At 34.2% G+C, this 22757-nt stretch overlaps 3 protein-coding genes and 1 long non-coding RNA gene across 14 annotated transcripts; all 4 read right to left on the minus strand.

The window, feature by feature from the left end:
* Positions 1-642: 642 nt before the first annotated feature.
* LOC131015503 (uncharacterized) lies at positions 643-3087 on the minus strand. The gene is made up of 2 exons (XR_009098563.1): positions 2484-3087; positions 643-1569 (listed from the first exon to the last, which is right to left on the minus strand). It is a non-coding gene; the product is annotated as an uncharacterized LOC131015503 (long non-coding RNA).
* Positions 3088-5201: 2114 nt separating this feature from the next.
* LOC131019165 (probable LRR receptor-like serine/threonine-protein kinase At3g47570) lies at positions 5202-8202 on the minus strand. The gene is made up of 3 exons (XM_057947851.1): positions 8001-8202; positions 7708-7926; positions 5202-7633 (listed from the first exon to the last, which is right to left on the minus strand). Exons 1-3 carry the CDS (start codon positions 8200-8202, stop codon positions 5202-5204), a joined length of 2853 nt encoding a protein of 950 aa, XP_057803834.1.
* A 504-nt stretch (positions 8203-8706) lies between these two features.
* On the minus strand, positions 8707-11291 carry LOC131015474 (probable receptor-like protein kinase At2g42960). Of its 11 annotated transcripts, none has more exons than XR_009098512.1 (9): positions 11097-11284; positions 10928-10974; positions 10275-10356; positions 10064-10193; positions 9773-9923; positions 9606-9695; positions 9444-9547; positions 9283-9361; positions 8707-9156 (listed from the first exon to the last, which is right to left on the minus strand). XR_009098512.1 is itself a non-coding variant. In XM_057943897.1 (6 exons), exons 1-4 carry the CDS (start codon positions 11122-11124, stop codon positions 9795-9797), a joined length of 369 nt encoding a protein of 122 aa, XP_057799880.1. In that variant the 5' UTR covers positions 11125-11269; the 3' UTR covers positions 8707-9156; positions 9444-9695; positions 9773-9794. The 11 variants fall into 11 exon arrangements, 1 of the variants encoding a protein (XP_057799880.1); XR_009098511.1 differs by having other exon boundaries at positions 9283-9346; positions 9444-9558; XR_009098510.1 differs by having other exon boundaries at positions 9283-9346; positions 11097-11283.
* Positions 11292-11507: 216 nt separating this feature from the next.
* Positions 11508-11979, minus strand: LOC131019166 (putative receptor-like protein kinase At3g47110). Its single transcript, XM_057947852.1, has 2 exons — positions 11559-11979; positions 11508-11515 (listed from the first exon to the last, which is right to left on the minus strand). Exons 1-2 carry the CDS (start codon positions 11977-11979, stop codon positions 11508-11510), a joined length of 429 nt encoding a protein of 142 aa, XP_057803835.1.
* Positions 11980-22757: the final 10778 nt, after the last annotated feature.

Consider the following 22757-nt stretch of genomic DNA (forward strand, 5'->3'; position numbering starts at 1 on the left):
TTTCATCCTTCTACTTAGTAAAAAAAAATCTCTCTTAACAATGACATTAGATTCCTTCATCTAAATCATCGTGACTTATCACAACTGCTCAAACAATTCTCATCACAAAACATCTCAAATACATCACATCATAACTCATAATTATGCATCCTCAATCATATAACATCATATGATATAAACGCTCTCATGATTCATCATGTAACGTCAACATATGCTCTTACAACATAATAACTCATTATTAATCATGTTGTCATCCTCAAACTCAAACTATGCACCTTCAAAGTGTAACATCATAACTCATCATATAACCTCAACATCATGCTCTTCAAAATTTAATGTCAAATAAACTTTGAAATTTTACATACCTCGTTGAGTCTGGTGTGATGGTGCGCTGAGCTCACGGTTGTTAATAACTATTAGTCTAGTGACTCATTCTAGACTAAACTCAAGACTTATAATTCAGAGCTTTCCTTCGCTCTGATACCACTTTGTCACAGCCCGCCCTAACTAAGGATAGTTAAGCCGAGTGATCTACGACTAGGGATGGGGTTAAAGAAGAAGGGGAAGAAAAGGGGCGTCATTTATAGCCGTAAAACTTACTCATCTTAATAAAACTCGTCATTTTTATTCATGAATACTCAATTGAAAATAGTCTATGAAAGACAGCATAAAACTTAATTAATATCATTAATCAAGTTATACATCATATGAAACCATTCTCTTAAGACTCAAAGTATGACATAACATACTATAACATCAACAACATCTTGCAGCGGAAAGTAGCTAGACATATGTATGAAGACATATTCTAGACAGGTTAACTATTTATTAACAACCCTGGAGACTCCGCTCATTGCAGCACCATCATCACATCAGCTCAACTTGCACATTTAGAAAACATATGCAGGGCTGAGTACAAAAGCACTCAGTGGGCACGTATGCCTAGGTATAAAAATACATGCTTCAAAAACTGTAAATTGTCATGCCATCATAAACAGTACAGCAAGGGAGTTTTTCGCTAAAAAGGCCCAAGCTTACTAAGTTCATTTGTGATTCTTAAAGTTCGTCTGCAGTCTAAGTTCTCTTGTAATCTATCATATCTGGAACTGTGTGCCGGAGAGGTGGCCACCTCTCACGGTCACTTGACCGGCCAACCCGCTAGATGACTCACGGTCACTGGTGTACACTAGTCAAGGCAGGATAGCTATCAACTGCTCAGGACCCGAATTCGATTGCATCATTGGCAAAGCCAAAGCAGATAGATATCATACTAAAATTTAAACATTTTATGGCAAGACAATACTTGAAATAACTTTAACTCAAAGATTTTGTCATGAAATAACTTGCTTGAACGTAACATTTAAACTCATTTGATATATATATGAAACTGAAATTAACAGTTAAATCATCTCATGCATTCATTCGTATAAGAGGCCTACGACACGCAGGGGATCTCTATATACGTATAGTAAAAGTAATGCCCACCTGATTGCAGTGTTTTGCTACTTAAGACAATGATTCTCTTTCCTTAGCGCGATAGGTTACTCAGACGCTTTTGTTTATTTGAACCTTTGATAACACGAAAACATGTGTTCGAGTGAATAATAGAAAAGATAACAACAAATGCAGTGAATCACTATTCACTCATTTCTCTAACTACCCATATTTCCTTAAACGACTATATCTAACTCATATACAATCGTTCTTCCTTTATCAAAATATTTCATGTACCTTTGAGGATGTAGGAAATTCCATTTTATATTATTCATTTATTTATCTATTATAAATAAAGAATAATTCTATAAACATAAAACGTTTTCCTTTTCCCCATTTAATAATGCCAATCACCAATATATATATATACACATCCATAGCTCATTTATAATCTAAAAGTGATATTTTATCAACAATAAAACTTTAAAATCCTTAATAGGAATTATTTTGAATCATTTCCATCTCAACAAAACTGTATAGATTCAACTTCAACTAATAAACTGCTTTTACTCCGAACTCGTATGGAGTCGAATTTTATATCAATAGAAACCTCTTTGAGTCTAGTTTAATTGAAAAAAAAGTATGTTGAAAAACTCCAAGTAGTTTAAGAGATATAGCGATTTTCCCATCGCCTACCAGATTCGGCAGTTTCTGCCAACTGAAAGTCCAGATTTTTGAAAAAATAGCAAACGTTACCGGAATAACCTCAAATTTTATATGAAGATAGCTAACACATATATCTTCATACAATAAAAATTTGAGAGCTAAATATCAACATATGGTTACTGAAATAATTAACCTAATCATCTGCCTCACGACAGTTTCAACAGATACGGGCAGTAGACTTCTCAAATTTTAAAAGGGTGGTAAACGAAGTTCAAATAACATGAAACTTTGTACAAATATTTACCACACTCCCATATATACCCCAGAAATTTCCCATAATATAATAGAAACGGGAATGCATCGAAATAAGGGCGTCAACTTACCCTTGTCCAAGTGAGCACTAATGGAAGTTGTTCGTCGGGGGTTTTCTGGTCGTCGTTCCGCGATGGTGTTTAGCCGCGAAGGTCTACGACTTAGTCTTCCTCGTGCGAGGTAGATCAGGCTACACAACGGTGTTTTCTCAATCCTTTTTCGTCGTAAGGATAGTGAGAAACGAAAGCCGTAAGTTGGCCGGTGGCTAAGTCGGGAATTCGACGTTGGCCTCCGAAGGATATTGCGGCTTTTGGCCAGGAAAATATAGAGAAGGCTTTGGCCTTTCGATTGTTGGGTTTGGTAGCCTGAAGATGGAGGAACGAGTACACGTTCTCGGTTCAGAGCCTAGTGGCCGGTCGGCGAAGAAATAGCCTGGCGAAGGGAGCTCACTTGAGCTTAAGAAGTATGCAAAGTTTGTTTTGAAGCTTGTTGGCTTCACTTTCTCTGCACGGGTGTGGTTCTTGCTAGTGGAGTGAGCTGTGTGTTAACTGATATGCTATGTATTTATAAGTGGATTCCGTAGACAATGGAAATTATGAAGGTTGAAATTTGTGTAGGGAGTTGGAAGGAAAGTCAGCTGCAAATCTACACTTTTGAAAAAAATAAGATTTGCTAGAAATCTGCAAATCTTTGAAATCAGAAATCTTGAATTGGAGGGGAAGGTTGAGCATGCAATCTTTGAAAATTTTGTTTCTTTCGTGATCTTCTTTTCCTCATATCTTGGCTTTTTGGATTGCATGGAAGATATTGAGACCTTGAAAAACTTGTTGCAGTATGATGTTGCGTTGAAGGAGAAGGTGGAATAGTGTAGGAATTGATGTGTTGGATGAAAAATCGAGACATACGTGTAGTAGGATTTTGATTTTCCGTGATCTAGTTTCTCCTAGTTCTTATTCGTTTCTGTAATAATTTTCCAATTCCTGCTAATTAAATACTTGTCGTATTTATATAAATTAAATCCTCAATCTTGGGATTTAATACGTGAAAGTCGGAATTAATTCACGACTTAATACTAAACACGCATAACATGTAATAATAAAATTATTATTCACATACGCTCAAGTTATAATTCTAACAATTCGATTTAAATAACACGATTTATGAAATCGATTATAAATCTAAAATTTCTAATACTATTGAATCAATCAACTGGTAATGCAAAGTTTCAATGTGTAGCTAAACCAATAATTTAATTATTGGTTTGATTCATGATTGAATATTAAATCGCAGCTCTGTATCTCTTATACAGACTTTTGCTGAAATAATATTATCTGAACAAAATAATCACAATAAATAATTAAAAGAATTTTATAACTAATGCACATATTTAATCTAATATGTATTTAAAAGAGCGGGGCATTACAGTACACCATCGAATACTTCGATTACTCGATAGTATTATAGAAAAACTTCATTTTTTTCATTACTCGATGGCACCATCGTGTACATCATCGAGTACTCGATGGTGTACTCGGTGGTGTCATCGAGTACACCATCGAGTACTCGAAGTTACAAAAAAGTCAAAGGGTATTATAATCTTTTAAGCCTAAAATGGCTATATAACTTATTTATTATAGACTAGGGCTATAAAACTTATGTTTTAACAAAAAGGGCTATATGTGATCATTCCCACAAAATGAAATGAGACATTTGTAATAGGACATTCCATTATGAAAAGTGAGGTATTTGTAATAGGACGGAGGGAGATTAATAAACTCAATTTAAAATTAATAATTAGGTTTTATTTTAGGTTAATTAATATTAATAACAGCACCGTGGGCCATTCTAACAACAACCCATTATAGGTTATTAGCGTTAATATATATAATTCTCTAAGTAAACATATTATTTTGTCCATGTGGCACACCAAAATTGTGATACGTGATAGAGGGCTTCCAAGGTATTCCAATGCAAAATCCGCGCTTCGGAATAAAAGTTTCAAAGATTAAAAAATAATCATTTTTTAATTTATACTATTATTTATTATTTGGGCTTATTCGCTCTAAATCCTTAAACTATAGTCATTTTTCATTTTTTTCCTCAAACTTTGAACTTCCCACAAAAAACCCCCCCAACTATTGATTTTTCCTAATTTTCCCATGACGGTTTTTCCAGTCAAATCCAAAGTCGAAATTTTCCTATGTGGCGTTATTCACTTAATATGTGGCAATACGTGGTGCCAACCCAAATTAGAAAAAATTAAATGATTTCATAATTATCCATTCAAAACACAATATGTAACAAAAAGTTAAATTGGCAACCCAAATTATCAACAAATACAATCCAGCCCATATACAACATGCATGTTCAAAATCCAACCCATATTACTTAGTAGTATATTACATTTTACTTTCGCATTAAGACAACAAATTAATAAGAGTACATAATTAAATTATCATTAATCATTAATACATATGACCTGCACGGCATCTCTGGAATAACTAGAAAGTAAAACACAAGAACAAAGGTCTTGAAAAGATAGAATACTACTGGATAAAGCATAGGAAGAAACAGAGACACAATTATTCCACATATAGCATACCTTCCATGGTAATAATAAAGAACAACATTTTCCATTCTTTATGTCATCCACCTCACAACTATCCACTGCATGTCTCATCAAAGCCACCAAATGAAGAAGACTTCATTAGTTAATTTTGCCATAGAAATTTGGGATATCAATATGCTTTTAGAAATAACATAGAACTTTAAAATAGCTTACTTGAATTTCATCGGGAAAATCGATGTTTGATTTTCTGCAACTCTGCATGTGCTAGTTTCATGTTGATTCTATCCCCGGGAGAGTTGGCAGAGCATTTCAGAGCCAATTCAAGTATGGATGATACACACTGCATATTCTTGTCAATCAATTCTTCCTCCAAATTCATGACTAAGTTGGCATCTATCACTTCATCCGGGATCTCCGAAAGTGAGAGTTCTACCCATCTCTTTAAGCTCATATCTCCGCAAAACATATCATCACTAGGCCTTTTTCTCGTAAAAGTTTCGATCAACACCACCCCGTAGCTATACACATCACACCTTGTTGAAACTAGCCCTTCCAAGCCATACTCTGGAACAACAAAAATCATGATATGTGCAGTAAGGAAGACACAATTAATTGATTGAAAGTGAAGTGCAATCGATATATTTAGAGAAACTTCACCTGGAGCGATGTAACCGAATGTTGCTAGCGTGTTGGTTAACACAAAGCTATCTCCATCGCATAACAACTTTGCTATCCCAAAGTCGCTTACATGGGCAACCATGTCTTCATCTAACAGCACATTACTAGGCTTCAAGTCGCTATGGACAATGGGCATTGAATAACCGTGGTGAAGATACTCCAAAGCAGATGCAACATCAATCATTATATTCAATCTTTCCATCATATTCAAGTAATAGTTGTGGGAATATAACCATTTTTCAAGGTTTCCCTTTGGCATATATTCAAGTACTAATGCCTTGAACTCTTCATTGGAGCAACTGCTTATGACGCTTGTCAGATTCCTGTGTCGAATGCTACGTAGTATCTCACATTCGACATCAAATATTCTCAAAATACCTTCTAGCTGCATATTAAACACCTTGACAACGATATCCTTCCCATTGTTAAGAATTCCCTTATAAACAGAGCAAGAACTCCCGGTGCCAAGTAAATTGCTTTCATTGAATCTTTCTGTTGCTTGCAGCAGTTCATAATAAGAGATTCTTTCTGGCACAATGGATTTCAGCTCATCAACTTCTCTGCTAGTCGTCTTATCTTTCCTTTTGTTTCTTACAATTATAAAGGCCAAAGAAACAACTGAGATGAAAGCCACAACCCCGAAAACAATAAATGAAGCTCGTTCCACCTTCTTTCTCTTTGATCTGTGATTAGAAATTGAAGAGCAAATTTGGACATGGAACTTGGGGATTCCACACAATGCCTCATTACCCTTAAAACAATCCGTAGTGAAGTTTCTAAAAGAACCTTCATTAGGAATTTCTCCACTTAAACTATTGAAAGAGACATTAAAGTAGTCGAGGTGTTGAAGTGTTTCTAAAGACTTTGGAATTGAACCAGAGAGGTTGTTGTACGACAAGTCGAGATTTGCCAAACTGATCATGCTTCCCATAGACACAGGAATAGAACCTTCTAGTCTATTATTTGCCAAATACAGATTGATCAAATTCTGCAACTTCCCAATAGTGCTAGGAATAGACTTTGACAACTGATTCATTGCTACATTTATATAGATCGCTGCTCCTAAGTTACTCATCTCTACAGGTAGTGAACCATTTAATGAATTTGAGGACAAGTCTAGAGTGATCACATCTTTTAGGCCCCATAAGCTTGATGGTATGCTTGAATTCAAAAAGTTGGAGTCTAGAAGAAGATGTCTTAAAGAAGAGACAGTTCCCAGACATTTAGGAATTGGGCCTGAAAATTTATTCTGGCTCATAACTAAAGTATTGAGGCGGAATAGATCACATATAGCATGTGGAATAGAGCCTCCCAACCTGTTATTAAGCAGCTGTAATCCTTGAAGTTCATGCAAATGGCTTATAGTTAGTGGAATATTACCAGATAACTCATTCCTAGATAAACCCAGTTCCATCATATTGCTTAGATTGCCTATTTCAACAGGAATGCTGCCACTGAATTTGCAGTTGTAGGCATAGAATCTTTCGAGTGAGGAAGATAAGTTCCCGACAGAAGCTGGAATGACACCATTTAGAGGATTATCAGAAATATCCAAATAAGTTTGAGACTTGCAATTTGTCAATGAAGTAATGAAGGAAGAAGATGGTGCCTGGGTAAGATTGTTGTTGTTCAGTTCAAGAATTTGGAGAAGTCTTAGGTTGCCGAGATGAGTAGGTATATAACCACTGAATTTGTTTTCAAAAAGTGAGAGAATTGTGAGTTGAGAACAGTTAGAGATGGAGTTGGGTATTGCTCCACTGATGGAATTTACGCCAAGATAAATTTCTTCAAGAAAGGGAGAGGCATGGCATAAATGGGTTGGAAGAACCCCTGACAGAGCATTGCCGAGAAGTGAAAGAATCCGAAGAGTTGAAATGTTAAAGAGCTCATGTGGAATCGAACCGCTCAAGCTGTTCAATGATAAGTCTAATGTCTCCAAATGGTAAAGTTGGCCAAATTCAGTGGGAATAAGCCCTGCAAAACATGAGATTTCAAAAACACATATTGTGGCTAAACAGACAATTTACATGAAAATTACTCTGTTGTACCTGTAAAATGGTTTTCATCGAGCTCTAACTCTATTAGCATGGTAATATTCACGACATCCCTTGTAAGGTTCCCCGTGAATTTGTTGCGGTGTAGATATATGTTTTGCAGAGAAGACATATTCATGAAAATATTGAAATCAATTGAGCCCGCAATCTTATTATCTTGAACAGAAAAAGTAACCATACTCTGAAGATGACCAATCTCATGTGGTAGTATTCCTGGCAAAAAAAATGTCATGAAACTAATAAAATCTGATTTGCACAAATTTATGTGATAAGAACTTGAACCATACCATTCAAATTGTTACCACCAAGAGCTAAATTCTGAAGAGATGTTAAGTAGCCGATTTCAGAAGGTATCTCCCCACTAAAAGAGTTGTAAGAGAGGCCCAACACCTCAAGCCGTAAACATTGGGATAGATTTGTGGGAATCGCGCCACTCAGCTGATTGTAAGAAAGATAAATCCCAGCAAGAAATGGAAGATTACGGCACATGTCTGTTGGAAGACTTCCACTCAATTCATTGGTTCTCAATGCTATAGCTACAAGGGTCGAGATGTTGAATATGGCTGATGGTATAGCACCCGACAAATGATTGAATTGAACTGATAGAGTTTGTAGACTTTGAAGTCTCCCAAACTCTTTTGGAATTTCTCCACTTACACTACAAAAAAAAAGAGTTTTTGCAATGAAATTTTTTGTTACAAAAGGGTATATTTTCATCACATATGACTTTATGTGAGGAAAAAAAATTCGTCACAACGTCGTCACGATAGGGTCCTCACATATAATATTATGTGACGAAAATGTAATTTCCTCACATTAGAGTCTCATGCTTATATGAGGAAAAAATTCCTCACAAATAGTCTTATTTTTTCATCACAAAAACTCTAATTGTGAGAAAAAAATTCCTCACAAATAGTCTTAATTTTCCTCACAAAAACCTTCTGATCGCTGATTTTAAAACGTATATGGGCAACAATAAAAAAAATAAGAGGCTTCTCAAAAAACTAAAATAAACAATAAAATTTAAGAGCTAAAAAAAACGTAGAATACAAATGTAATCACCTACACCGAAATGCATGTTAATAAAGATCACATGAGTTCAAAACAATGAAACTCTAATCATAATCGATGCAGTTTAAACATATTTAGCACATTTTCATACACTATAAACATAACCCAGACAATAGGAGCTTCCCAATTCTGTGTCTCGCACGTGTTGCTTTCTAGGTGAAGGTGGAGAGAATGCAGTCTGTGTCTGCTCCAACAGCAGGCACAAAAGATTTACTGGCACCACCGAATAGAGAACCTTGTGAATTATTCGCAGATGGATTACTGGTTGATGAACTGAGTCCAGAAGTCATATTTCCAGAACTTGATAGCCCGAATGATACAAAATTGGTAGTAGTTCTTCCGGAACTTAGATTAGCAAAAACATCCAGCAAGCTGCACATGTAGTAAACGGAATTTAGATTGTATTCTCATAGAAATCAATGTCATCAACATTGAGTAAAAGAACAGAACTTGCAAACAGTTGGAAATCATTTTCTAGTCTGTATGCATAGAACTAACCTGCTAGAGTTTTCTTGTATACCGGGTCCGGTGCTTGATTTGGGCATAAAGGAAGGGAACTTATCTACAATATGAAACACTTTGAATGAACTAGAAGGATTCCAAATACTGAGCTGAATAAAATATAATTATATACACACATAAAAGTTCAATCTCCTTACCTACAGAGCACTCATTCTAAATGCTGCTCTGTTTTGAGGTTGAGACAAACCATTTTCGACATAATCTGAAGTTCGATCTCTCACCAAAAAAGCTTCAAAGGACACTGCAGAGTCACTGTTATTTACAGGGTAGTATGTGTGCGAAGGGGAAGAAGTTTCTACCAGATAGTCCTTGATCTTGAGGAGTAGAAACATGAGTATCCAATAAACCAGTACTACTCTCAAATTTGTGATCGTCTTGGACATTCAGCACTGAAACACAAAATAGATGCATACTAGTGTAAACAATTGCAACTAAAACTTTCAAAGATATAATGATCCAAGTATACCTTGGAGTTGGGCTCAAATTTTTCACAATTTTCCAGAACTGTAAGAGATGTTGAGGGCACGGGTAGTAGGCCTGACTTCAAGGCTAGAGCCCACAACTTCCTCTGCTCTACTGTTCCCTACCATCATTTTAAGCCACTCGACAAGATTAACCTGCCACAGACACAATTATTGATATTGTTACTCGAAGGGGGTGGCCAGCTTCCCGGTCACTCTGTCTGGAGTGGCATACATCCCGATTTACTAAGAATTTACTAGCTATGCTTATCGTATATAAGTAATTAAATTAGCACCTCATTGGCTGGACGTGTGTAATCTACTGGATCTCTTCCGGTGACAGCTTCAAGAAGTAGAACACCAAAACTGTATATGTCGCTTTTTTCATTCAGCAAGTCAGTATTTGCATATTCAGGAGCCACGTAACTGAAATTAACAAAAGCACATGATTATTATGAGGGAAAACTACAATAAAAAAGATATCAGAAATTCAAAAGGCAAATATACCCAAAAGTTCTCATCACCCTTGTTGTTATATGGCTTTCCCCAGATTCCAGCAGCTCAGCCAAACCAAAACCGTACCAATTCTCTGAAATTTACCAAACCCAAAACAAGAATAATAAGCGCAATAAATTCTAAGATGGATATAAGAGCAAATAAACTTATATTGTGCAAGTTATCTTTGATTGTGGAGTGCGAACCATGATATAAATGATTTTGCAAGCTGGAAAACTCATGCTCATTAGGAGAACTCTAATGTTGTAATTTGACAACAATAAGAACTGAAAGGCGCAATTTTCAGTAGGAAAGAAAGACTACTAGTGCCATCCCATAGAACTAGACCTTGTTCATTATTGGTTAATGAAGAACCTTGCAAATGACCATTCCTACTTTCTTCACCGCCTGGTTACTAACTAAATAATAAAGAAAATAGACACTCTACCAATTCACAACTCAAAATCACCAACAAGAGTTAATTTAAAATCCGAGCAAATAAATCCTGTTTTATGACTTCAATTTTTCAAACAACACGAAATAAATAATTTGACATCCACATTAACACATAGAAAGCAGATCAACGCTCGGAGAAACTTACAACAAAAGCCACCAAAAAAAACTTAACAAACAGCAATTTCCACACTCAAAGCGCCTCAAATTACCATAAAGAAGAAGAGCCTCAGATTCGGAAATCGAGAGTGATATATCACTGGATGATATAAAAATAAAAATAAAATTAGGAGAAATGTAGGAGGAAAAATGATATTAGAGGCAACGATATACAAATAATAGATCGAGCAACTATCACTGCATGATCGAGAGAGAGATTACCTAAAAAAGCTGGTTGATACTCTTCCATGAAGAATCTGAACCAGACAAATCAATCGACAATATGTTTTTAAATTGAGAGAGGATTGAAAAGAGATTCAGAAGAGATTGAAAGATAATTGCTTTCATTTTTTGAAGTCACGCTGCGAAGAATGAGGGAATTTTGGGAAGAGGTTTAGTTTTAACTTTTGCTTATGAGGACTTTACTTTGAGATAATTATAAAAATGACCCCATTTTTTATTTTTTTGTGATGATATTAAGTTTCCTCACATAAAATATACTAATGTAACAAAATTTGATTTTGTCACATAAGTTTGTAACAAATACTAATATTTCTTGTAGTGTTAGAGAATTGTAAGTTAAGTCAAGAAATTGTAGGTTTGTGAGGTTCGAGAGCGACTTTGGGATGGAACCTATGAAGCTGTTGTTGCGTAAATTCAAGTACTCTAATTTTGGTAACTGACCCAACATCGGAGGGATGTCTCCGGTGAAGTTGTTGAGTCGGAGAGATATGAACTTCAAACGGCGAAGGAGAGAGAGTTGGTGTGGCAAATCTCCATAGAAAAGGTTGTTGGAGAGGTCGAGGGAGACGAGGAAGGAGAGGCGTCCGAACTGTGGTGGAATGGTGGCGGAGAGAGCCATGTTGGAGAGATTCAAGGCAGCTACTCTGTGGTGGCGGAAGCTGCAAGTGACGCCAATCCAGGTGCAGACGGAGGTGGAGTTGGTCCAATTAGTTGCAAGTAAAAGAGATGTATGTTTGAGTGAAAGAAGGGCAGTTTGATCAGTTGCAAGGCTTAGAGGTTGTTTGGCTTCAGAAGAAAGCATTTGGAAGGTTATGGTGATTAGGAATGCATAAGCAAATATGCAATGAAGCTTTTTCTCCATGGCTGCAAATTATGATTGTATTATGATAATTAAGTAGCTAATAAGTGCATCCAATAATCATCACATATATATACACAAATTAATGGAAGACTTGGTTGACTTGAGAGTCTTGATGGGTGTGGCTTTTGAGACAAGTCGTCCATACAAATTAATGGAAGACATGATAACGCAGTCACTTAAAGAGACTACAAATTAATGGACGTATTCATGATTAACAATTTTGGTGCGCCACATGATAACGCAGCAACATTTTTCATTCACTTTTACTTGTACTAACAGAAAGAATGTACGTTGTACGTGTAATTAATGTTATTTTATTTAATAATCTATTATTTTAGAAAATCTATTAATTTATTACTTTCATTAGATAATTTATTTATAAGCCTTAGCAATAGCTATAGATATATATCACATAGATTTAGTGTAATATCTAATGAATAATATATTCTCATAAATATATAATACTATAAAATAACCTTAAAATAGTGTAAGATCTAGGGCACGATCTGATGCATTTATTTTATCAATCTTATGGCTGATATTGTATTTGGAGGGTGATTTTTTTTTTTGCAGGGTTCGAATCCTGGAGGGAGTAGAATATTTTAAATTGTGTTATTCATCAGTATATACTGCATTGTTCATCAGTATATACAGCCCTGTTCATCAGTATATATGTCTTATACATTACGATTTTTTTTTTAATTTTTTTATCATCAATATATACATCTTGTTCATTAGATATATATGTTTTGTTCATTAGTATTATATATTTTATTCATTGTACTCATGTTACACGAAAAATAGGGAGTCTCACTGGAGCGCGCTCCTATATATATTTTGTTCATTAGTATTATATATTTTGTTCATTAGGCAAGTTTGAATCGAATAATTGGAACTGCTTGTTGCCAATTTAAATTTTCATTACATATTGTGTTTTAAATGGATAATTATAAATTATTTTTTCTATTTCTAATTTATGCTTCTGTTACATGTAATCGGCAAGATATAACATGTTGAGTTTTAATACACTATTTAGCCATAGAATACAAGTATAAAATTTATTTTTATTTTTTGAAAAATATAAATATTTTTGATTTTGACACTTAATAATTTAAGTGCTCATAGTTGTGAATTTTTTTATAATCGTAATTAACAAACGTTATGCGCATGCATAATAGATATAGATAACGGTACTTTTCGCTTTGGCTATGTATTCTAAACATCTTTAGTGCTTTGTTTCGTTTGTAGTTCAAAGACCAAGTGCAGTCATTTTCTCCACTTAAACTATTGAAAGAGACATTAAAGTAGTCGAGGTGTTGAAGTTCTTCTAAAGACTTTGGAATTGAACCAGAGAGGTTGTTGTATAACAAATCGAGATTTGCCAAAATTATCATGCTTCCCATTGACACAGGAATAGAACCTTCTAGTCTATTATTTGCCAAAGACAGATTAATCAAATTATGCAACTTCCCAATAATGCTAAGAATAGACTTTGACAACTGATTCATCGATAGGTTTATATGTATTGCTGCTCCTAAGTTACTTATCTCTTGAGGTAAAAACCCATTTAATGAATTTGATGACAAGTCTAGATATTTCAAATCTTTTAGGCCCCATAAGCTTGAAGGTATGCTTGAATTCAACATGTTGGAGTCTAGATAAAGATTTCTTAAAGAAAATTCATTTCCCAAACATTTAGGAATTGAGCCTGAAAATTGATTCTGGCTCATAACTAAAGTATTTTCGCCACCAACCTAGCTCACGTGAATAGTACCAGCGTAAGAAAAAATATTTTCGCCACCAATCTGGCTCTGATACCAGTTGTTGGGAAATTAGACGCAACTAATTCCGCCCTGGATCTAGTGTGACACAATATTTTAAATATCGACTGATATGAAACGAAGAAAAAATAACACCGATATTTTTAACGTGGTTTGGCCAAATTGTCTACGTCCACGGACCCACAGCGATATATTAGAGAATCTCAAAAGGATGAGTACAACAAAAATATCACACTGTATTTTGTATCTGCCTACACAAAGGCTATCTCTCAACTCACTTTTACTAACAGGATACTCCAACGGACTACCGATGGAAGAATTACAGACGACAACTTAATATAAAAATATAAACATTAAATATTATAGTCTGTCTATTATTTATTTTTTTAATTTGGGTTTAGTAAATGTGAGAATATAATAAAGTTTTCTTATATTTTTGTTCTTTCAATTGCAGTTTAATTTCGGAAAAAAATTGGAACGCCCAGATTTAGATGTGATCAGCATGCAAGTTTTTTGGACGAATTTCACACTTGCATTTAGATTTCTATTTTTACAGACATTGATATTAGGCAATAATTGTTTATTAATATGACGAATATGATTCAATTAAAGCATTAGTGGATTATGATTTTAAGAAATTAACTCTATCCCTTATTAGGAACTCTGGTCATTGCACATGGATTGCAATGGTGAGAATTTTCAAATTTACGAGTCATGACATTGAAATTGCATTCATAAATTTACTGATCCAGCTGAAACCTTTCTAAAAGGTCTTTCTCCTAAATCCTTATGCCAATTTCTTGAGTTTTAATTGAGTCAAGTAAAGAAAAAGAGACACACATTCATAGCATCATTTCAACATATATATTTGTATATACAAATGAACAGAGTTTATATATTTTACATGAAGTATGACTTTTTTTAAATGATAAATGAAGAATCTTGAAGCTTTAACTTTTTGAACTTGCTGTGTCGAGGCTTGATTGTTGTGTATGTGTGTGAGTCGGTGGAGGGGCGGCTTCCGCTGCTGCTCGCCGGAAACAGAGGGATGAGATCAGAGGGAGATGGACTGGGCTGGGGTTGCAGAGGGCTGGACTGGAGGTCAGGGGGCGGCGGTCGGTGGTGTTGAGGCTAGGGCTCCGACGACGGCTTTGTTGCTGTCAATCGGAGCGAGAGAGGGACGCGGCGGCACCTCGCCGTCGCCAAGGAGGAAGGCGGAGGCGGTGTGGAGGCTGTTTCCTCCGAGTTCGGCGCAGCTGTGAAAGAAAGGAGAGAGAAGGGAAATAGGGTTGAAGTTGGGCCTATGATGGGCCGATTTTTAATTAAATTGGCTGGCTTCTTGATTTAATTGAGTTGGGCTCATGTTTATTTAATTATGTTGGGCCTCTGATTTTATTAAAAGATGGGCTGCATATGTTTATGTTTGGGCTATCACCATTTAATTAAAATGGGCTGCCTTCTTATATTAATTAGACTTTATAATTAGTTTAATTAATTAATTTAAAGAATAGTAATACAACTGCTGAATGTTAGCCAAGAATTTCTCCATATCCTAACACAACTGCTGAATTGGAAACATTACACCAAATTGGTTGCAGGCTCGATGTTTCGGATGATTGAAGCTGCAGCAGCGTGTCATTTATCAAGAGACCAAAGATGGTACAGGTAATAAAACTGTTACTACAGCAAAATATCTTGTTTTTTGGGGGGGGGTTTTCAATGTGCATGAACGCAGTCTGCAGAAATCCGACTATTTCAAAGGATGATATTAGTAGCCAAAACTATTCAAGGTTTAACTCTTTCAACTCCATTATTTGTGTTGCTGCATGTTTAAAGCATCCATTTTATGCTTCATACTTGAAACACTCCAAATTTTCCCAAAAACACACATTCATTGCATCATCCCATCGATATATATGCATATGTGTATTTCAATAAAGTAACATGATGTTTTATACATAAGAACAATGTGTGAATATATATGTTTACATACAAGCATGAGTGTTTTTGAAAGAAAAGAAAAGGGTAGAAGAATGATTAGAAACATGTTGAAAAAAATGGAGTCTTGAGTCATTGTTGGCTTTGTTGAGTGATTGCGGTGTTGAGTCGGGTCTGGAGTAGTTGGGCGGAGAACGGCGGCGGCCACGGGTTGCTGTCGCCGGGAGGTTTGAGAGAGAGCAGAGGGAGGCAGAGTCGAGTCAGAGAGAGGGGTTTTGTGTGTGTGAGTCGTGTGCGTGTTTGAGAAGAAGGGAAGGAGGAAAATGAATTTAGGGCTAGAGTGTTGGGTTTGAGTCTTTGGGCCAAGTCAGTATTGTTTGGTTGGGCCTGTGCAGATTTTCTTTTAAATGGACTGCACTAGTTAATAATTGGATTTATATTTACTTTGGAAAGTCCAAAATCTGCTAATCTTTCCAAACATGTCCAGGTAGCTAATCTTTTTAATTCTTCAAGGAAAGTCCAAAATCTGCTACTTTGACAAAATTGCAAGGTAGATCAGACGCATCGTGGGTATGAGTTTGGATACTTACAATTCATACCCACGAAACTTATTTACCCGCGAAAAATACCTGTGAAATACTTGCGAAAATACCCGTCAAATAATCGTAAAATACCAACAAGCACAAATAAGGTAAATAATTTGAGTGGTACCAAATGATCATAAATATTCAAAACTCCGAAATGGTATATTACAATTTATCAAGACTTAAATTAAATTTGTGTTAGTCGAGTATTTTTTTTTGACTTGGGGGAGTTGGGGAGGGGAAGCAATGGGGTTTGAACCCGAGACCTCACTGTTCACATACAGGAGGTCGCACCGCTTGGTGTCCCTTTGGGGACGTGTTAGTCTAGTAATAAAAATTCATTTATTGACTTTAGATAGTAATTAATGTCAATGAATTGAAAACAAGTCATAATAAGAGCTGTCAAAATGGGCCCATTTTGACCCATTTTAACAGCTCTAACACAACCTCGTTTATGAACTGCTCAACTTGATTTTCATCAACCTTCTTTAGTTTTTTTATTGCCACAATTGTGCCATCGGATAACATACCTTTGTACACTACGCCTTGGCCTCCTCGTCCACAAATGCGGCTTTCATTAAAAATGGGGGATTTTGATATATCGGAAAATAAGAAAATCATGACTGAATTATGAAAAATTGTCTATAACATTTTTTAATAAATGTACAATGAAACATATGTGTGGGGTCATGGTGATCGTGCTCGTTTGGTTTCTCCGCGATGGTATCCCTTCTCCATTGGTGTCGAGTTTGTTTGATGATCAGCTGAACTGTCATTGTGGAGCTGGTGATGGGCGTTTTGGCCCTCTTTACTTATTTTATTTCGTCACTTGTTGGTCGCACAAGTTTACGTTTCTTTTTTGTTTCTTTGCGGTGCAGGGGGTCCGGGATTGCTTAGGGGCAATGGTTAGGCCGGAGTTCCTGAAATTCTCCCCCCCCACGTTGCCGATTTGGTTGCTTTGCTTATGTTTTTTGTGGTTTGTAGACGAGTACTCTTTTTCCTTGTTATGACTTTTCTCATGGGGTTTTCCATAACAAGGTTTTAATGAGGCTCGACCCTTAGTATGCTTTGTTGTGCATTCAGGGGTTCTTTCTAGGTCTTTTTTCTTTTTTTTTTCCTCTCTATAAAATCGTATTTTAACAATGAAACATATGTGTTCTAAGTAACGTGCATTGGTTTTGATTATGCAACCAACTGTTGCAATATATGTTATCTTATTTTGTTAGTATATGGGATGTTTTTGGGTTGTATTTGGATTGTTTATTGAGGTTGAATTTTGAACATGAGGGATGGATTTTATTTGTTTAAAATTTGATAGAAAATTACAATTTTGAATCGAGGAATTGGAACTGCTTCTTGTGTTTTGAATGGTTAATTATAAAATATTTTTTATATTTTTAATTTATATTTCTATTAAACTAAGATACCATAAATTAAATGTCATCGACAAGATATAACATGTCGATGAATTTAAATCCACTATTTAGAAAATACATATATAAAAATATTGTTTGTAACTTTTTATAAATATAAAATATTTTCGTTACTGACACTTAATAATTTAAGAGCTCATTGTTGTTGTTTGAGATGGGTTTTGCCTTGACAAAAATAGATAATTAGATTAAGCTCACATGTGCTTAATTTAATTATATATTTACGGTTACATATATATGCGGTGCATGCTTGCTCATATCATATGATATTAAGACTTAAGAGAGTGTATAATTAAATGTTTCGTGGGTTTCAACTAATAGAATTAAATTGAATTGAAACGCATTAAAACCATCTAGTTTCGCCAAATTATTATAAGTACGTACAACATTCAACATTTCACAAAACATTATACTTCAAATATTTCAATTCGATCTATAGTTGAATACCATGATCCGAATCCTATTTTTTCTCGTTGTTAGTGGAGTAATAGTGAATGAAGCTCAAGCGCATCGTCAGATCGAATCGACAAGTTCAACACTTGCTTCAGCAAATAAAAAAACCGATATTTGCGACAATAACAAAATAGGCTCTGTATCTTGTTGTCAATTGATTCTTAAGGCCTTATGCAATGACCAAAGTGCTTTGGATTCAGTGTCACGTGATTGTTGTAGTTCATATATTGCTCTTAGTAAAGGAGATAGTTTTTATGCATTTGTTGATGAAGCCAAGGCAAAATATAGCCCTAACTGTTACCCTGGGTATGGGGAAAGAGTTCTAGAGATAATGTGTCCTTACTAAACATGTAACATCACAATAAAAGTTAATAAATTTGTTTTTTGCTTTTTTTCTTTATTTTGAATTTTCAAGCATTATCTATTACTTTCATATTAATGTATTTAATAAAGGGGATTTTGATGTGTAGGAAAACAAGAAACTCATGATTGAATTATGAGAAACTCAGGATTTTGATAACTTGTTGATAATTTGGGTTGGATCTTAATAGTGTTAGTAACGAAAATATTTTATAGAGTTAAGGTGCAGATGCACCATTGAAGTAGAGGTCTCAACCTTGGATCAAATACCCCCCATAGTCCAAAAAATGGTACAATTAAACCCAGCGATATAACGGCCGTTACGTGTCCGTTACCTTCGAGATTTGGTTGAAGCGAGGAAGGTGTTCGACGAAATGCCTGAGAGAAAAGTGAAAGTTCCGGCGAAGTCATATTCAACTCCCATGACCAAATGTGGATGAAAATATTTATAGGGTTAAGCTGCAGATGCACCCTTGAAGTAGAGGTCTCGACCTTGGATCAAAATACCCCCCATAGTCCAAAAAATGATACAATTAAACCTAGCGAGATAACGGTCGTTATGCGTCCATTACCTTTGAGATTTGGTTGAAGCGAGGGAGATGTTCGACGAAATGCCTGAGAGAAAAGTGAAAGTTCCGGCGAAGTCATATTTAACTCCGATGACCAAATGTGGATGTAATTGATATTTTAATTTAATGAAGTTTAATTTTGGATGTTAAAATAATGGTCCATTTCTTTAGAATCCAATTGCTGCATAACCTTAAGCTAGAATCCAAGTTATTTAAACATCTCACTCGAAATAAAAAGAATACAACACAAGATAATGCTTGAATATTTAAAATAGAGAGAGAAAAATAACATATTCATTATTTATTCTCGATTATTGTGACGTTACATGTAAGTAGTAATTCTAGCAAGTAAGGTTTAAATAATAAGCCCCATGACAATTAGGTATTAATTTCCTAGCTCCATTAAAAAATGCATGTTGATTCTCTGTACTAAGATTTCCATAGAAATTGCAACAACCATCAACCCTATATAGAGGGTAATCAGGATCACAAATGCTATTAACAAACAAATAACAACAAACTTGAGGGATTAGTCTTTGTTTATGATTACAAAAAACCACTTTGCCATTTAAATCAGCTTGTTTTGAGCCCAATTCGATTTCATGAGAACGAGATTCATTTACTATCACTCCACTAATAATGAGGAAAATCAAGATTTGAATCATGATATTCAATTATAATTCGAATCAAAGTATTTGAAATATTCCCCTTTTAAGATGTTTTTGAAATGACGAATGCTTTTCAGTATTTATACTAATTTGGCGAAGCTAGATGTGTTTCAATTCAATTTAATTAATTATGTCAACTGAAACCCACAAAATAATTAATTGTCCGTCTTAATTATGTCAATTTTTTTTTTTTTTTGAGAAATTTTTCTCCTAACATACTCTTTAATGGAAAGAGGACATAAGCAAATATAGAAAAGGAATTTTGTTTCTCCTAACATACTCTTTATTGGTTTATTTATTTTAATTGGGCCTTATGATATTTTGATATTTCGAGCCCAGCGTTTTTTTATTATTTAATTGGACTCTTTTTATTATTTCTTTGGGCCCAAAATCATTTTTATTTATTGAGCCCAATTATTTAATTAGTTGTGCTTTATACTCCATCCGTCCCACGAATCTTGAGTCATATTTATATATAATAAGGATTGGGAAAAAAAATAAGAGTTTCTAACTGTCTAATCATTTTTCTACTTTATTACCTACACATTTAAAACACTAATTTTCAATTTCTTAACTCTCGTGCCGAAAAGAAGTGACTCAAAATTCGTGGGACAGATGAATTATTATTTATTTATCTAAGCCCAAGTATTCATTTAGTAATTGGGCCATCTTCGTTGGGCTCAGATTGAATTATTTTACTTGGGCTTCAGATGTTTATACAAGTGGGCTGCCATTATTTAATTCATGCCCACTTTTATTTAATTAATTATTTGACTGCCTTACGATTGAACCTATTAATTACTAGGTCAACATTATTAATTCCTTTCATATTTATTTATGCTCGATTAAGGAACAAGCTGATTAAGCGTTTAATTAGACTTAATTACTTCTAAAACAGTTTCTTTATGAAGATATTAGTAACCTTAACTTATCATTTCATTCCAAACAAGTTGCTCAACTTCGTATATTTGATTTCGGTCTTTGAACTACAGAACGAAATAAAATCAATTGATCAAACTTGTTTTTATATATATAAAAAAAAATCGATTCAAACTTTGTATTTATATTCTACCAAATTATCAACAAATAAAATCCAGCCCATATACTGACATGTTCAAAATCCAACCCAAAAAACAGACCAAGTCCAACCCAAATTAATTATTAGTAGTATATTACATTTCACTTTCGTATTAAGACAACAAATAAATAAGATACATAATTAAATTATAATTAATCAACATATATATTGCAATTCCATTAAAATAAAATTATATTACAGTTGGTTGCATAGTCAAAACCAATGAACGTTAGAACACATATATTTCATTATGCATTTATTAAAATGCTGTAGACAATTTCTCATAATTCAATCATGAGTTTCTTATTTTCCGATACATCAAAACCTCCTTTATTAATTACATTAAAATGAAAGAAAAAGATAATGCTTGAAAATACAAAATAAAGAAGAAAAAGAAATTTTATTAACTATTATTGTGATGTTACATGTTTAGTAATTCTCAAGGATTGCAAAGTATCGATAAATTTTTTTTCCCATGGTCAAGGTCACAAGATTGATATTCTGCCTTGGCTCAGTGGCTGCTTCAACAAATGCAGAAAAACCATTTGAATAATCAAGATGATTAAATGAATTACAACAATCATCTGAAATTGAAACTTGTTCATTGCATATGCCTTTAAGAATCGTTTGACAACAAGATACTGATACTATTTTATTATTGTCGCAAAAATCGGTTTTTTTATTTGCTGAAGCAAGTGTACCCATCAACTCGATCTGACGATGTGCTTGAGATTCATTCACTATTACTCCACCAATAACGAAGAAAAATAGGATTTGAATCATGGCTATTTAAGTATAGATCAAATTGAAGTGTTTGAAATATTCTATTTTTTGGATGTTTTATAAAATGTTGAATGCTTTAAGTATTTATAATAATTTGGCGAAACTAGATAGTTAGATGCGTTTCAATTCAATTTAATTCTCTGATCAGTTGAAACCCACAAAACATATATACACCGTCTTAATATCATATGAGCAAGCACCACATTTATGTGTACTTAATTTAATTATCTATTGCCGATGAGGCTTAACTGATCAAGTGGCAAAACTGGGGCATCTAAGAGAGAATATGTTGCCAAAAATGGAATGTGACATTTGTAATAGGACATCCTATTAATAAACTCAATTTAAAATTAATAATTAAGTTTTATTTTAGGTTAATTAATATTTAATAACAGCACTGTGGGCCATTCTAACAACAAACCATAATAGGTTATTAGCGTTAATATATATAATTCTCTAAGTAAATATACTATTTTGTCCATGTGGCGCACCAAAATTGTGATACGTGACAGAGGGCTTCCAAGGTATTCCAATGCAAAATCCGCGCTTCGGAATAAAAGTTTCAAAGATTAAAAAATAATCATTTTTTAATTTATACTATTATTTATTATTTTATTTATTTTTGGATTGTCTAAACCTATTGTTTTTATGCATAAGTTTTTAAACAAAAATGCATGGCATTACATTTTTTTTTTAGGAAAAGGAGAGATTTTATTAATCACACGAACATGGAGCATGGAGATGACCCTCCACAAACGACGAGGGTTCATTCCAAACATGAAGTGTAGCAACACCTCAGCTTTAGTGAAGCAATGAGCTATCGTGTCTTGATTTCTCTGATAAACTTTTTTGAAAGATAAAACATGATATCTACTTATCTTTTTCACCAACAAACGAAAATAAAATGAAAAAATAGCATGATATTCAAATTAGAGATAAATGAGAGCGAAAAAAAATTAATTTTTACGTTTTAAACGATCATAAATTAGTAATTTTGAAATTATTTATTACTCCGAATTAAAGATTATAGTTTTTAATTTAACATTGGAATTAAATATTTTTTTTCATAAATTGCAGTTAACGATTTTTTGAATAAAATTAAAATAGAAAAATAAGAAAGAAATTTTGGAG

This window comes from Salvia miltiorrhiza, chromosome 3 (genome assembly GCF_028751815.1).
Source record: "Salvia miltiorrhiza cultivar Shanhuang (shh) chromosome 3, IMPLAD_Smil_shh, whole genome shotgun sequence".
Taxonomy (NCBI): Eukaryota; Viridiplantae; Streptophyta; class Magnoliopsida; order Lamiales; family Lamiaceae; genus Salvia; species Salvia miltiorrhiza.